Source organism: Sardina pilchardus, chromosome 12, assembly GCF_963854185.1.
Source record: "Sardina pilchardus chromosome 12, fSarPil1.1, whole genome shotgun sequence".
Taxonomy (NCBI): domain Eukaryota; kingdom Metazoa; phylum Chordata; class Actinopteri; order Clupeiformes; family Clupeidae; genus Sardina; species Sardina pilchardus.
The window spans coordinates 29,965,262-29,978,705 of NC_085005.1; the positions used below are offsets into that span (position 1 = coordinate 29,965,262).

Sequence of the window (13,444 nt, forward strand, 5' to 3'; positions counted from 1 at the left end):
ATGGTTGAATTTCTTAACCACCAACAGGTAAATAATTCTGTCAGAAATGGATGACTTCATCCTTAAAAAAAAAAAAAAAATCTTCAAACTGTTAGTAGTTTGTCTGTATACAGTATACTGCAATGTAATATAATTAGAGTTATAGAAATCACTGATATTTCAGTAGTAGATGATGTGTGTTTTGATGATGATGTGTGTGTGTGTGTTCCCTCAGGATGGCTGGAAGCTGGTGCTGCTGTTTGTGCAGATGGACAGCGTTTGCGTCTGCCCTGAACAGGTCAGATCACTAGCACATGCGGATCCACCCCAGATCACTAGCACATGCGGATACACCCCAGATCACTAGCACATGCGGATACACCCCAGATCACTAGCACATGTGGATCTATCCACCCCAGATCACTAGCACATGCGGATACACCCCAGATCACTAGCACATGCGGATACACCCCAGATCACTAGCACATGTGGATCTATCCACCCCAGATCACTAGCACATGCGGATACACCCCAGATCACTAGCACATGCGGATACACCCCAGATCACTAGCACATGCGGATACACCCCAGATCACTAGCACATGTGGATCTATCCACCCCAGATCACTAGCACATGCGGATACACCCCAGATCACTAGCACATGTGGATCTATCCACCCCAGATCACTAGCACATGCGGATACACCCCAGATCACTAGCACATGCGGATACACCCCAGATCACTAGCACATGTGGATTTACCCCAGATCACTAGCACATGCGGATACACCCCAGATCACTAGCACATGCAGATCTATCCACCCCAGATCACTAGCACATGCGGATCTATCCACCCCAGATCACTAGCACATGCGGATCTATCCACCCCAGATCACTAGCACATGTGGATCTATCCACCCCAGATCACTAGCACATGTGGATCTATCCACCCCAGATCACTAGCACATGTGGATCTATCCACCCCAGATCACTAGCACATGCGGATACACCCCAGATCACTAGCACATGCGGATACACCCCAGATCACTAGCACATGTGGATCTATCCACCCCAGATCACTAGCACATGTGGATTTGCCCCAGATCACTATAGCACATGCATATTCATCCGTACATCTTTCTAGGTTTCTGTCTGTGATATTAAAAACAACAAACCACAGATATAAACTAACGCACACTGATACACTCGTATTGGAAGCCCCTATCTGTGTTGCTTCCAATGCAAGTTGTGTTGTTTTCAACACATTCATTTTAGCACGAGACATTAACCAATAGGAAGTCATTGTCGGATGTCGTCATCTGACGTCACTCCGCATAGATAGTGGCCCATTAAACAGTCCCTGAGATGGGTGATTGGAGATTGGAGGTTCAGAATTCGATGATGTCATCTGAGAATGACTTAGTCAATGTTGAGTACCCGACTGAAAGAGAAGTTCTTGGTGTTATAACATTTGTTTTATGTGTTCCGGGTTGTTCTTGGTGTTATGATATTTGTTTTATGTGTTCCGGATTGTTCTTGGTGTTATAATATTTGTTTTATGTGTTCCGGGTTGTTCTTGGTGTTATGATATTTGTTTTATGTGTTCCGGATTGTTCTTGGTGTTATAATATTTGTTTTATGTGTTCCAGGTTGACAGAACAGTTCAGCAGGTTGAGAAGACTCTTGAATTCTTAAGCTCGCAGGTTAGTGTTTTGTGATGTACTAGAACATTCAAGGGATCTCTCATTTATAAACACTTGCTTGCTTGTATGTTTCATGGCTTTAAATGCTGGTATGTTTTATACCCTCTAGCTGGAGAAGGCTGTTGTCAATGTCATTGTGTGGGACAGCTCAGCCAGACCTGGGTATCTCCAGCAAAGCAGGTGAGCTTTTGCCTTTTTCAGTACATCAAAGTGACTATTCTCTATTCATAGGATCTATTTCCAAGTTACGATATCTTTAATGGCTGGATCATGTAGGAGAAATGTAGGTTGTGATAAGTTTTAATCGTTGTTATTTCTTTGTTATGGTCGGTCATACTGTATATTGCCATTTTTACAAAAGTAACTGTCATTCTCAAGAGTAACTTGGATACAGGCAGGCAGCACAGTGCATGAGAGATTTTTAGATTCAAATGTATAGTTCATTTAGTTTCAAATTCAATCGTGCCGATTAATGTGTTCACTTTGAAACACTCCTTGACTCTGTGGAGATATTGGTAGCTCGGACGACTAACGCTGACGTTCCCGTGTGTGTGTGTTGACAGAGTTTGTCCCTGCGATGAGGTGCGGACGGCAGGAGAGCTGCGGCTGATGAGGGCCGTACTGCCCCAGCTCCTACAGGTGCCACCCCACGCATAGCCTCTCAGAACAATAACATGACCACATATACTGTATGCAGCTTGAGCATATTCCAGTATAACCACATATGTGTTAGATACATATACAGTACTTCCATTTACATGTATGTTATAGATAATAAACACATATTTCCATGTGTTTATCATTATGTTTCAAAATATGAGTAAATATTCGATATTGGCCACTTTCTTATTCAGCATAGACTTTAGTGCAAGATGTCCAAATGGGTTTCACATATACTCGCATACATGATAGTACTCATATAGTGTATATTGTAGCCATCTATTCAAGCTGGATGCAGCTGCATATATGTGGATATATTTACAGGAGAGTCACATCAAGTGGAGGTTACGTTAGATATTTTCGCTGGAGAGGCCGAGTGTGTGTCATATGCCCAGAGCTTCATAGTGTGTGTCATATGCAGAGAGCTTGAGCTGCAGTGAGGCTGAGAGTGGAGACTATAGCATTGCATCTTCTCCTCCCTTGACAGGAGACTCTACAACGCCACCTGGTGGACAAGACGTTCTACAGCAACAAGGATGATTTCACTGTGGTGCTGCAGAACTCACCCATGTCTGCTGACCTGCCTGCAGTGAGTTGAAAACAACACTGTGATGAATCCAGCAAGATGAATTCCCCTTTCTCTTTTCTCTCTTCTCTTCGTCTTTCTTCAGAGGAGGAAAAGTCCAGCTTCAAGTCCTCCTACCACATAACATGGGGCAGCCGTGGTGTACTGGTTAGCGCACCGGGCTTGTAACCGGAGGGTTGCCGGTTCGATCCCCGACCAGTCCGCCATGGCTGAAGTGCCCTTGAGCAAGGCACCTAACCACTCACTGCTCCCCGAGCGCCGCTGGTTGGGCAGGCAGCTCACTGCTCTGGGTTGTGTGATTCACCTCACTGTGTGTTCACTGTGTGCTGTGTGTTCACTAATTCGGTTAAATTGGGTTAAATGCAGAGAACTGAATTTCCCTCACGGGATCAAAAAAGTATATATTCTATTTTTTTTCTATTCTAACTGATGTGCCAACCATTCACTTCAGCCAGCTGATTCTAATTAGCACAACTCTTCTGATGAGATCAGCGGTGCTAAATGCACAGGAAGAACCAATACATGATCGGACTTTTACTTTCTGAAGCTGCAGTTTTCCACCTCTGACTTTCTTTCAGCCATGTCTTTCTCTCTGTATTTATCCTTTTATAATATTTCAAACAGAGTGCGTCTGGGCCCTACACTGTGGATGAGTCGCTCAACATGAACAAGCTGGCTGTCCAGTTGTGGGCAAACCTGGTGAGTCACACCATTACACAATAGTTGTGAAAGCAGGGCCATAATAAACCCTCAGCAATAACATCAGCCTCACTGGCCTGTCATGCCGTCCTGTTGAATCTTTCAGCTTCAGCCGAATGACGAGCAACAGAGTGCGGATGGCAAGAGCTTCAGAATCCCGTGCCCAAGTGAGGTCAGTTGATGGTGGTCTGTTATGATTGATTGGCGCAGACACGACACTGTTTGTTTTGGGTGTTGTGACTGTGCGCTCACAGAAACAATTGTAACTCAGTGAATGTCCCGCCACTCACATGAAAACAACACCTTAGATTAAGAGCCCAGCAGTTTTTCTTTTAACACCATTAGTCTTCTAATCTAAGTCTGTCTCTGCCTCCTAGGAGCGTCCATACCTGAGGACTGAGAGAAACACCCCATCAGAGACCTACGTGACCACTGCGGCTCCTGAGATCGACCCAGTAAGTGGCTTGTGTCATTTGTACTCTGTTTCATATTGGCCCATGTCAAAATATGTGCTGCCAAGTTGCACATGATCATAATAGTATGGTATCTTATAGATACAGCACATAATAATCAGTCATAATGCTGTGCTATGCTAAACAATATTTACATAGTCATAATGCTGTGTTATCCTAAACAATGTTTACATAGTCATAATGCTGTGCTATGCTAAACAATATTTACATAGTCATAATGCTGTGCTATGCTAAACAATATTTACATAGTCATAATGCTGTGCTATGCTAAACAATATTTACATAGTCATAATGCTGTGCTATGCTAAACAATATTTACATAGTCATAATGCTGTGCTATGCTAAACAATATTTACATAGTCATAATGCTGTGCTATGCTAAACAATGTTTACATAGTCATAATGCTGTGCTATGCTAAACAATATTTACATAGTCATAATGCTGTGGCATTCTGTACTAATCTTATTCTGAAATCAATGGGCCTGTCCTGTCAGTATTTTGCTCTGCGTTCCAGTAGCACTGAATAATGCTGGTGTGTGTGCGCGCTTGTACAGGTAATGGGGACTGATCTGCCATGTGTGGAGCGTAGTCCTTCTCCCGTCACACCAACCTCAGGTGAGAAGGATGACACACACACACACACACACACACATACATGCATACACACGGATTACACAAACACAAACACACATAGTCCTTCTCCCGTTACACCAACCTCAGGTGAGAAGGATGACACACACACACACACACACACACATACATGCATACACACGGATTACACAAACACAAACACACATAGTCCTTCTCCCGTTACACCAACCTCAGGTGAGAAGGATGACACACACACACACACATGCACACATACATGCATACACACGCACACACACACTCTCTCACACACACACACACACACACACACACACACACACACACACACACAGACACACACACAAACCTTCACACCTTGTTTGATGTACCATACATTGTGCTTTGGTTGCAGTGCATGAGCTTCGTCCAGCCGATATAAGAGTGGTGGCAGCTATAGGGGACTCCCTGACGGTGTGTTGAGCTCCTGATGCATTCTGTGTTCTCCTTCATCATTCACTTCATCATATTATGATTGTGCTGTTAGATTGGGATAACAAGACAGACCTTTCTGCAGTTCACATCTTGCACTTTATAGTCTCAAGTATTGATATACTGGCGCACTTCAACTTTCTCTCTCTCTCCCTCTCTCTCCACACCCTCTTTCTCTCTCTCCCTTTGTACTCTCTCTCTACACACTCTCTCTCTTCCTCTCTCTCTATGCTCTCTCTATTTCTCTAAACCCTTTCTCTCTCTCTCTTCCTCTCTCTCTTTCTCTCTCTCTGTACCCCTCCTTCTCTCTCTGGTAGGCGGGTAATGGCCTGGGTGCCTCCCCTAATAACCTGCTCCAGGTTCTGACCCAGTACCGTGGCTTGTCCTGGAGGTGAGTCCCAGCACGACCCCATCAGCTCTTCCACTCCAGAGGTCATAAGACCACAGGTCATACAGTCATTTCCTGTGTGTAAGCCACAGGGCAGTGTTCTATGCAAGTTTAAAAAAAAAAAAAACATATTAATACCATATTAATGAACTGAAGAAGACGCAGTGCGTCGAAACGTTAGTCGTTTGTGCACCACAATAAAAAAGTTTATTTCATCTGAGTGCTCCAGTCATCTCTGGGTTAGTCTTTTAGAAGTAGCCCAGCCAGCTTTGCAGTTATACAAAGTGTTGCAAACATCCTTATACTGTATATATCCTTGTTTCCTGAAGTCGGACATATTATAATGTACATCCACTGATTGATAGGGAGAAGGCAAGTCGAAAATAATGCTGCTCTGTAGACTGGTTGTTTTACACTATTATCATCACTATGGTTACTGGTTTAACCCCGCCCCTCCTCCTGTCCATTTCCTCCAGTGTGGGCGGAGACAAGAACCTGTCACATGTCACCACACTTCCCAGTGAGTAACTACACCGAGCGCACAATTCTTTATGTTAGTGTTAGAGACACTCCCTGTTGGGAAAGGGCTTTGGTGATGAAAAAATATATTTAAAAGTTAGTTTGGAAAAAAACGTTAGACTGAAGTACTAATTTGAATGAATTCCCTGTGCACAGACATCCTCAAGGAGTTCAATGGCAATGTGACGGGCTTCTCAGAGGGAATAGGAAGAGAGGACACGCCACAAGCGTTCCTCAACCAGGCCGTCGCAGGGGCCAAAGCTGCGTGAGTGACCTCACTCTGACCTCACGGTGACCTCACAGTGACATCACTCTGACCAAATACAATAATATATCTGAGGCTCCGCTCCTTATCTGTCTGTCTGTCTGTCAACATTCTCTGTGTCTTGGACTTCTTGCTCTCAATCTGTCCCTACTTCCATCGATAACGGTTGTTTTCTTTTTAATCAGGAACCTGTTAGGGCAGGCTCGGGACTTGGTGCAAAGGATGAAGACAGACTCTGTAAGTAAACACCAATAGTCAATAAGAGCACACACACACACACTCACACACACACACACACACATACACAAACTGTTTCACAGGCAGTCCTTAAAGCCAATCACAGACAAAATGTGCATTTAGGAGAGTTTCAGTTGCACAGGAGGGAGGGGCGAGCTAGGTCTCTGTGTTGTTTGAACGTCAACAGAATGTTACCCAACATCACCTCACCTCAGAAACAAACAAACAAACAAACAAACACCACTGCACACATACACAAAGAGCAAACTCTCAGAGAAACTTCATCCATTCCCCAGCTTCCGATTATCATAATTTCCCATACTACGGTATATATGTACAGTACAGTACAACATTTCTTCAGCTATACAGTATGAGGTTAATACACGGGGGCAATTAATATGGTTTTGCTCCTTTTAACTTGCGGCTAATGCACAGGAAATTACTGTAGCCATTGTACTAGACAGTTTGTTCTTAATGAACAACTAAGAGAGTCTCTGAGGAGCATTCACATGTGATCTTCCTATCGGCGAGTTATGCAAACATTTCAACTGATCCAGTTTAAGATCATATATAATCCGTAGAGAATATGGAATCACACACACACACGCGTGAATGTAAACATCTCCATTTGAGTGGTATTCATTGTGATGTATAAATTTGATACATAAGTGATATGTAAGTGGTATATAAATGCACTATTCCCCATTCAGCGTGTGGACTTCCAGAATGACTGGAAGGTCATCACCGTGTTCATCGGAGGAAACGACATGTGTGACTACTGCAAGAATGCTGTGAGTATTCCACTAGCTTCATATCAGGCTGTAGCGTACCAGTGCCAACTGTGTGGTCTATGAGGTGAAGTCCTAATTTGCCTAATAGCAGGCTATGTACCAACTGTGTGGTCTATGAGGTGAAGACGTGCGTAATAGCCTCTAGTTCCGCTAGCCTCCAAACATACCTCACAGCAGGCCGTATTGTACCAACTGTGTTGTCAATGAGGTGAAGACCAAACATGCCTCATATCAGGCTGTACACTGTTAGAACAAAAGGTCTAATGTATTATAGAACCATTGCATGCTCCATACGGCACCCATAAATGTATCTTTAAACCATTTTGAAGGGTCCATCAAAGGAACCACCAAGGTTTTTTTTTTTTTAAAGTCTGCATAGTTCTTTATGACACCCCAAGAACCCTTTTGTAAGAGTGTTGTGTACCAATACTGGCTGTGTGGTCTATGAGGTGGAGACGTGTGTAATAATAGCCTCTATTGTTCCGCTCTACACAGCTCCAGTACTCCCCAAAGACCTTTCTCAGGCATTTAAGAGAGACACTAGACTTACTCCAAAAAGAGGTGAGATACTGATCTTCTTCTAACAAATAACAACTTCTAACAACTTGTCATTAAAGACATCACACACACACACACACACACACACACACACACACACACACACACACACACACACACACACACACACACACACACACACACACACACACACACACACACACACACACACACACACACACACACACACACACACACACACACACACTACCTGACTGGTTTTCTGTTTGCGCTGATTGTGGCTGACGTAGGTGCCTCGAGCCGTAGTGAATCTGATAGAGCCACTGCACATCGTCCCTCTGAGGGCCATGCACCAGGACAAGTCACTCAACTGCCCCACCTGGCTGGTCAAGTAAGTGCCCAACAGATCTCTTTCTCTCTCTCTCTCTCTCTCTCTCTCTCTCTCTGTCCTTGTGCTCTTTCTCTCTGTGTGATTGGCTTGTTTATCCGTCTCCGTGTGGTCAGTGAGCTCATGGCTAGTGTGTGTGTGATGTGTGTGTGACGTGTGTGTGATGTGTGTCCACTCTGCCCGCAGTATTCTGTGTCCCTGTGTCATCTCACCGGCGGCCAACTCAGAGGCGGAGAGGAAACTGGCAGAGCTCAACACCGCTTATCAGGTACGTAGGACAGGAAGCAGCCACACACACACACTGTGCACTAACATGTCTAGCTCAACACCGCTTATCAGGTAGGACAGGAAGCAGCCACACACACACTGTGCACTAACATGTCTAGTGCCTTTCAGATAAAGAGATGTGGAAATAAGGTGATATCTCTACTGTATGTGTCAAGATGTTGTCTAAATCTCTCTCTCTCTCTCTCTCTCTCTCTCTTTCTGACTTCTGCAGCAAGTCCTCCATGAACTGACCGAGTCGGGGCGTTACGACACACATGACAACTTCACCGTGGTCATCCAGCCTTTTTTGAGGACGATCATACTTCCCCTTCTTCCGGTGAGAGACTCACTCTCTTTCTCTCTCTCTCTCTCACACACACACGCACGCGCACGCGCACACACACACACACACACACACACACACACACACACACTCACTTGATATGCTAATATGGCAAAAAGATATCGAACACAACTTGTCCTCCATTCCTTTCTATTTCTTTCATTCACTCTCTCTCTCTCTCTCTCTCTCTCTCTCTCTCTCTCTCTCTCTTTCCCTACCTCTTTGTCCCTGTGTCCCCCTCTCTCAGGATGGGCGAGCAGACCGCTCCTACTTCACGCCGGACTGTTTCCACCTGAGCCAGAAGGCCCACACGCAGATGGCACGAGCACTGTGGAACAACATGGTAATAAACAGCTCAGCACTCATCATATCATATCACACGTGTGAGTGGATGTCTGCAGGAATGATGAAGTACAGTATAGAGCACGTGTTCAGCTGAGCAAATGATTCCTGTTCCTGTGTGTGTGTGTGTGTGTTCTCCTTCAGCTGGAGCCTCTGGGTAATAAGACTCACACTCAGGAGTTTATAAATGGCATCAAAATGAAGTGCCCTTCTCAGGTAAGCCCACCTTTGAACACGACAGATTGAGTTATGATACACGGCACCTGTAGCCCACAGGGATCTGGATTCTGTCAATCAATTCACATCTAACATTCTCAGAGGCAGACATCCTGGTTGCAGAGAGTAAAAGTCCTGCCATAGATTCGTTCTACCTGTGCACTTAACACAGGTGATATCACAAACTGTCTGATCTACCCAGCTGCTATCTGAGCTGTTTTACTAAATGATTAGATCAAATACCTGGCAGGACTTTTGCTTTCTGAACCCGCCTGAGAGAAAAGGTATTGGCTCTCAATCATGTATGTTTATATAGATAGATAGTCCAGATAGATCAATGTTAATAAAGGTTAAAGCCTGGACTGCTTTAATTTGTCATTGTGTTCATTCACAGAGCTCACCCTTCATAAGGACTTACAAAAACAGCAACTACACCTATCAAGGCCCTACCTTACCACCACCTGAGATCACGGTACATTTTTTCCTCAGCTTGAATTTATTGTGACCATAAGTGTACAGTAGAGCGCCTACAGTAAGTTTATTGGACTTTACAGTAACAATTCCTCTTATCTTTGTCATACCCTGGCCCAACACTAGGTGGCATGATTTCGGTATCATTAATCCAAAGTTGCAGAAACATTGTTCTTTTTGATTGTTAGGTTATCATAGGGTATTCACCTCTGTTAGATACATACTGTAGATAGATACTTTATTGATCCCCAAGGGGAAATTCAAGAATATACTTCACTTGATATAATGCTTAGAAAGAGAACGCATATATCATGACCATTTTAAAAGTGATCATTAAGCTCAACTGCCCTTGTCAGCTGAGTAAGGAAGCTTTGGCAAATTGTTGTTGTGTTCTGCTTGTGTTGGTCCAGAATTGGGGCCGAGATTTCTCCTGCAAGGATGTGTCTCCATCTGCCACTGTGCCCACATCAGGTAGGAGAAGCAGAGAGCACCCGGGCACACCTGGGCATGAACACACCTGAGCACACCTGAACACACCTGAACACATGAACACACCTGGGCACATGAACACACCTGAACACACCTGAACACACCTGGGCACACCTGAATACATGAACACACCTTGGCACATGAACACACCTGAACACACCTGAACACACCTGGGCACATGAACACACCTGAACACACCTGAATACATGAACACACCTGGGCACATGAACACACCTGAATACATGAACACACCTGAGCACACCTGAACACACCTGGGCACATGAACACACCTGAACACATGAGAAAGGGAGCAAGGGGAGAGAGTAGGCGGAAGAGAAAGAGCAAACACTTATAATATAATTGTCTATATGTATATCAGGAAATACGTCTGATATCGTACACCAATGTTCCTGCCATACACTGTATAGAACAATCCAAATGTTCCAAGATGACACCACCTACACCTCGGTGGCTTCGGTTCCATAGAACATATAGCTGAATGCAGCCACACTGCCCAGTTCTTTATATACAGTCTATGGTTCCTGCATATTCATACATCGTTTTGATCTGTCAGAATATAGGTTTAAAGACATCTCTCTTTTCTCTTCCTTTAGTTCACAAACTGAGGCCTGCAGACATCAAAGTGGTGGGCGCACTAGGTGACTCTATTACGGTGAGTGTGTGTGTGTGTGTGTGTGTGTGTGTGTGTGTGTGTGTGTGTGTGTGTGTGTGTGTGTGTGTGTGTGTGTGTGTGTGTGTGTGTGTGTGTGTGTGTGTGTCTGTGTGTCTGTGTGTCTGTGTGCCTGTGCCTGTGTGTGTCATTGTAAAGAATTTACACACAAATATGCCTGACCTGACACCTGTTCATTCTGTATCTAACATTAATGGGCTATTAGCAACTTAGAGACCCCCTGAATGATCCATCCTCTGTGTGTTGATGGTTCTTACAGGCTGGACGTGCAGCCAAGGCCAACAGCTATAATTCCCTCAAAACAGAGTACAAGGGGGTGTCATGGAGGTGAGGATGGGGAAACACACACACACACACACACACACACACAGAGAAACACACAGAAACACACACACACACACACACACACACACACACACACACACACACACAGACACACACAGCGTACATAAATAGCGTCTACTTGAGCAGTCTCAGCTAATGTTGGTCTTTTTTCTCAGTATTGGGGGTGACAACACCTTAACGACAACCACTACTCTGCCAAGTGAGTGAATGCTCCTGAGAATAGATTATCCTTCATATGACATCCATGATATATTACAAGCAGTGGTAGTAGTGTCTCCTTCTCAGTCTACCATACATCCTCCAACACCCTTTTCTTTTCTTTCCTCCACTGTGCTGTCTCCCGTAGATATTCTGAAGAACTTTAACTCCGCCCTCAAAGGCTTCTCCCGGGGTCAAGGGCTACTTGCTACTAAAGGGTTCAACATGGCTGTCTCAGGAGCTCAGGCCTCGTGAGTTGAACATACTGTATGTGTGTGTGTGTGTGTGTGTGTGTGTGCGTGCGTGTGTTGAAACAAGATCTGTGTGTTTGTGTGTTTGTCTCCTGACGACTCCCATCTCCTCCTCCCCAACAGTGCCATCCCAGCTCAGGTGAATTCTCTTCTCCTGGCCATGAACAGCAGCAAGGTACACACACACCCCTACACACCCCTACACACACCTCCTCTCCTCCTCATCATGAGTGCACCTCCACACCCCTCCTCTCCTCCTCATCATGAGTGCACCTCCACACCCCTCCTCTCCTCTCCTCCTCATCATGAGTGCAACTCCACACCCCTCCTCTCCTCCTAATCATGAGTGCACCTCCACACCCCTCCTCTCCTCTCCTCCTAGTCATGAGTGCACCTCCACACCCCTCCCCTCCTCCTCATCATGAGTGCACCTCCACACCCCTCCTCTCCTCCTAGTCATGAGTGCACCTCCACACCCCTCCTCTCCTCTCCTCCTAGTCATGAGTGCACCTCCACACCCCTCCTCTCCTCCTAGTCATGAGTGCACCTCCACACACCTCCTCTCCTCCTAATCATGAGTGCAACTCAGAATATATGAAATAAATCATGTACAACACATGGATGTAGTGTAATATGTAGTGTAATCCTCTCCCTATATATAGTGTAACATGTGGTGTAATCCTCTCCCTCTAGGATGTAGTGTAATATGTGGTGTAATCCTCTCCCTCTAGGATGTAGTGTAATATGTGGTGTAATCCTCTCCCTCTAGGATGTAGTGTAATATGTGATGTAATCCTCTCCCTCTAGGATGTAGTGTAATATGTGGTGTAATCCTCTCCCTATGTAGTGTAACATGTGGTGTAATCCTCTCCCTCTAGGATGTAGTGTAATATGTGGTGTAATCCTCTCCCTCTAGGATGTAGTGTAATATGTGGTGTAATCCTCTCCCTCTAGGATGTAGTGTAATATGTGATGTAATCCTCTCCCTCTAGGATGTAGTGTAATATGTGATGTAATCCTCTCCCTATAGGATGTAAACTTTGCTGAAGACTGGAAACTGGTGACACTGCTTGTTGGAGTCGGTGATCTGTGCCAGTACTGCACAGACCAGGTAAGGCCTTTATTGCTCGCACAGTCTCTCTCTCTCTGTCTCTCTCATTATCGCTCTCACTCTCACTATCTCTCTCTCTTTCTCTCTCTCTCTCTCTCTCTCACTTACATACACACACACACACATACACACACACATATTTAAGATCTTATTACACTTTTCACGAGTCATGATTTTATTCCCTTTGTACAGAACAATCTGTCACCAAAGAACTTCACTAAACATGTTATGGAGAGTCTGGACTTGCTTTATGCTACGGTAAGAGCACGATGACTCTTAAAGGAAATATCAGATGGGAATATGAGGCTGGGGTTGTTGATGTACCTGATTGAAGAACCGATTGCCTTCTCATCTATATTTTTTTTACCTCTCACACCCGCACACACACACACACACGCGCACACACACACACACACACACACACACACACACACA

The 13,444-nt window shown here is 44.8% G+C and overlaps 2 protein-coding genes across 2 annotated transcripts in view; both read left to right on the plus strand.

Annotated features, from left to right (window-relative positions):
- LOC134097441 (phospholipase B1, membrane-associated-like) lies at nucleotides 1–7,441 on the plus strand. The gene is made up of 16 exons (XM_062550314.1): nucleotides 1–27; nucleotides 215–277; nucleotides 1,629–1,682; nucleotides 1,792–1,862; nucleotides 2,246–2,321; nucleotides 2,830–2,931; nucleotides 3,553–3,627; nucleotides 3,734–3,799; nucleotides 4,005–4,082; nucleotides 4,656–4,716; nucleotides 5,102–5,160; nucleotides 5,496–5,569; nucleotides 6,043–6,086; nucleotides 6,242–6,350; nucleotides 6,536–6,587; nucleotides 7,298–7,441. The coding sequence occupies exons 1-16, from the start codon at nucleotides 1–3 to the stop codon at nucleotides 7,439–7,441; spliced, it is 1,155 nt and encodes a 384-aa protein (XP_062406298.1).
- A 765-nt stretch (nucleotides 7,442–8,206) lies between these two features.
- LOC134098097 (phospholipase B1, membrane-associated-like) overlaps nucleotides 8,207–13,444 on the plus strand; it is a 37,658-nt gene continuing 32,420 nt past the window's right edge. Inside the window, exons 1-14 of the mRNA XM_062551043.1 lie at nucleotides 8,207–8,288; nucleotides 8,472–8,553; nucleotides 8,785–8,889; nucleotides 9,143–9,238; nucleotides 9,382–9,453; nucleotides 9,848–9,925; nucleotides 10,335–10,395; nucleotides 11,028–11,086; nucleotides 11,364–11,431; nucleotides 11,605–11,648; nucleotides 11,796–11,898; nucleotides 12,022–12,073; nucleotides 12,929–13,009; nucleotides 13,202–13,267. Coding sequence (XP_062407027.1) covers nucleotides 8,245–8,288; nucleotides 8,472–8,553; nucleotides 8,785–8,889; nucleotides 9,143–9,238; nucleotides 9,382–9,453; nucleotides 9,848–9,925; nucleotides 10,335–10,395; nucleotides 11,028–11,086; nucleotides 11,364–11,431; nucleotides 11,605–11,648; nucleotides 11,796–11,898; nucleotides 12,022–12,073; nucleotides 12,929–13,009; nucleotides 13,202–13,267 — 1,011 coding nt within the window. The 5' untranslated portion in view covers nucleotides 8,207–8,244. The remainder of the gene's footprint in view (nucleotides 8,289–8,471; nucleotides 8,554–8,784; nucleotides 8,890–9,142; nucleotides 9,239–9,381; nucleotides 9,454–9,847; nucleotides 9,926–10,334; nucleotides 10,396–11,027; nucleotides 11,087–11,363; nucleotides 11,432–11,604; nucleotides 11,649–11,795; nucleotides 11,899–12,021; nucleotides 12,074–12,928; nucleotides 13,010–13,201; nucleotides 13,268–13,444) is intronic.

Bases quoted from the DNA above. Each gene is read 5' to 3' on its own strand.
- LOC134097441 (XM_062550314.1), top strand. From the start codon at position 1: ATGGTTGAATTTCTTAACCACCAACAG. The intron at 3,628-3,733 runs GTGAGTCACACC...TGAATCTTTCAG, and splicing joins TCCAGTTGTGGGCAAACCTG to CTTCAGCCGAATGACGAGCA. The intron at 6,351-6,535 runs GTGAGTGACCTC...CTTTTTAATCAG, and splicing joins GTCGCAGGGGCCAAAGCTGC to GAACCTGTTAGGGCAGGCTC.